Source organism: Corvus brachyrhynchos, unplaced genomic scaffold (genome assembly GCF_000691975.1).
Source record: "Corvus brachyrhynchos isolate BGI_N302 unplaced genomic scaffold, ASM69197v1 scaffold864, whole genome shotgun sequence".
Taxonomy (NCBI): Eukaryota; Metazoa; Chordata; class Aves; order Passeriformes; family Corvidae; genus Corvus; species Corvus brachyrhynchos.
In genome coordinates, this window is record NW_008237871.1 from 1271638 (window position 1) to 1273646 (window position 2009).

The 2009-nt window shown below is 55.4% G+C and overlaps 2 protein-coding genes across 2 annotated transcripts in view; both read right to left on the reverse strand.

The window, feature by feature from the left end:
- The window catches only part of DDX51 (DEAD-box helicase 51), a 9433-nt gene extending 8809 nt beyond the window's left edge, over positions 1 to 624 (reverse strand). Inside the window, exon 1 of the mRNA XM_017732187.1 lies at positions 222 to 624. Within this exon, the coding sequence (XP_017587676.1) occupies positions 222 to 624 (403 nt within the window). The remainder of the gene's footprint in view (positions 1 to 221) is intronic.
- Positions 625 to 1065: 441 nt separating this feature from the next.
- The window catches only part of MIF (macrophage migration inhibitory factor (glycosylation-inhibiting factor)), an 8233-nt gene continuing 7289 nt past the window's right edge, over positions 1066 to 2009 (reverse strand). The window contains exon 3 of the mRNA XM_017732279.1: positions 1066 to 1333. Coding sequence (XP_017587768.1) covers positions 1267 to 1333 — 67 coding nt within the window. The 3' untranslated portion in view covers positions 1066 to 1266. The remainder of the gene's footprint in view (positions 1334 to 2009) is intronic.

Here is a 2009-nt window from a genome sequence, read left to right on the forward strand (position 1 = left end):
CCGGTCCTCCGCCTCAGCCTCCTCCTCCTGCTCGTCCTCCCCGCCATACCTGGAACAGCCCAGACAAACCTCCTCAGGCACGAGCCGCCCGCCCGCACACACCTCCGGACAGACACCCCCGGCCTGAGCCCGGGGCTAAGGCAGCGCCCGGGTCAGGGCCAGGGCCATGGCCAGGGCCCGGGAGCAGGAGCGGAGCAGGAGCAGGGCCGCGGCCGCGGTACCTGTTGATGCAGAACAGCGCCATGACCACGCCGCGCCAGCGGGGCGCACCGAGATGACGTCATCACGCCCCGCGAGGCCACGACGGAAGGCTCCAGAAGCCGGGGGGTGGGCGCCCCCTGCCGGCCCAGCGGGGAGCCTGAAGGGAGGGCGGGAAAGCGCTGAGGGGACGGACGGGAGCCCCCAGCCCAGGGGAGCCTCAGTGCGGGACAGGGCGGGAAAGAGCACTGCACCCGTGTGGGACAGGCTGGCACGGCACTGCACCAGTGCGGGATAGAGCACAGCATCAGTGCGGGACACGCTGGGAGAGGGCACAGCATCAGTGTGGGATGGGCTGGCAGAGAACACTGAAGCTTCCCACAGCACTGCAGGCCCCTGCAGAGCTTCCACAGCACTGAGGGCCATCCCCATTGCCTGGAGCAGGCAGTGTAAGCAATGTGGATAACAGCATTTCCCCTCAGTGAGCAAAAGCACTCCTTCCTTGCTTGTTTGGCCACACACAGGTGGCACCTCCTCAAGGGAAAGATGCCCTGAAGCAGCAGGCTCAAGGCTAGTCCAAGGACTGCTTCCACTGTGGCAATGGCAGACACAAACCAAAACCAAACCTCAGAGCGACAAGCAGCCCCGGAACACACCTACAGCCTCTGGGACACAGCAAGGTAAAAATCAGTGGAGTGCTGTCAGGAACCAGCCCCAGGCACCACCACCACAGCATGAAACGCTGTGTCTAAGAAACACGGGCAAACCCAAAATATTCCTTTTGTTTGCTTTAGGATCAGAGTGAAACAGACATGTTAGCAATTGCCCAACTCCACCCCCAACCTGCCAAAGCCTACACCACACAGCTTCCTTCTAAATCTTTATTTGTTTTCTACACAGAGAAAACAGAGGAATGTTGAAGCAGCAATATTTAAACACACTAGCAAGGAGCCATCAATCTGTGAGAGTGCACAAAGTGCAACACGGGGCCGTTTGTGCTGTGGTCTCTGCTACAGGGCAGGGTGAGGGGAGGTCCAGGAACAGCCTCTTCAGACAGACGGGAGAGCTCTACGCAAAGGTGGAGCCATTCCAGCCCACATTGGCAGCATTCATGTCAAAGTAATTGATGTAGACCCTGCAGAAGAGGTAAAGGAGGAGATAACAATGACCTTATTAACTGATTTATATAAGTCATGACAACACAACAGGGGACAGTGCTTCCCATTCTTCTACTTGAAAAAACATCAAGCTTCATCTTTACCAAAAATCTGGTAGAGCCTCCAAACAGTCAATACTTCTTAGTCCTCAAAATTGTACTTTTTCTCTTTTTTTAAAATTCAAATTCTTCTGCAGTCAGGGACTGTCCAGACACTAGACAGCTTTTGTTTAGCAGCCTGTCAAGAACTTCTGGAGATTAATCCCTTTTGTTTCTGAGCGCTGCAGTCCCTCACACGTGTCACACAGACTGGCAGCCTTGAAGAGTTAAGCAGGCCCTCAGGCCTGGCTCTGCAAGTCTCCCTTCCAACCCTCATGGCACCAGGTTCTTCCCATCCTTCATGGCTGGCACACAAACCCTCTCCTGAGGCTTCGCAGCCTGCAAGGGAGCTGTTCACAGCCTGCTGGCTTCTACTTTTGTCTCTCAGCTCCAGCCTGTTACTTGCTCTTTCCTCGTGTTTTCAGCCTTGCTTCACCAGAGGAAAAGACATCACACCTCAGAGGCAAAAGACACACTGGGCAACTTGTCAGTGCTCCGGTGTTTTTCTATACTCTCAGAGCAGAATACTATTGAACAGAGGACTCTCCAGGGCAAG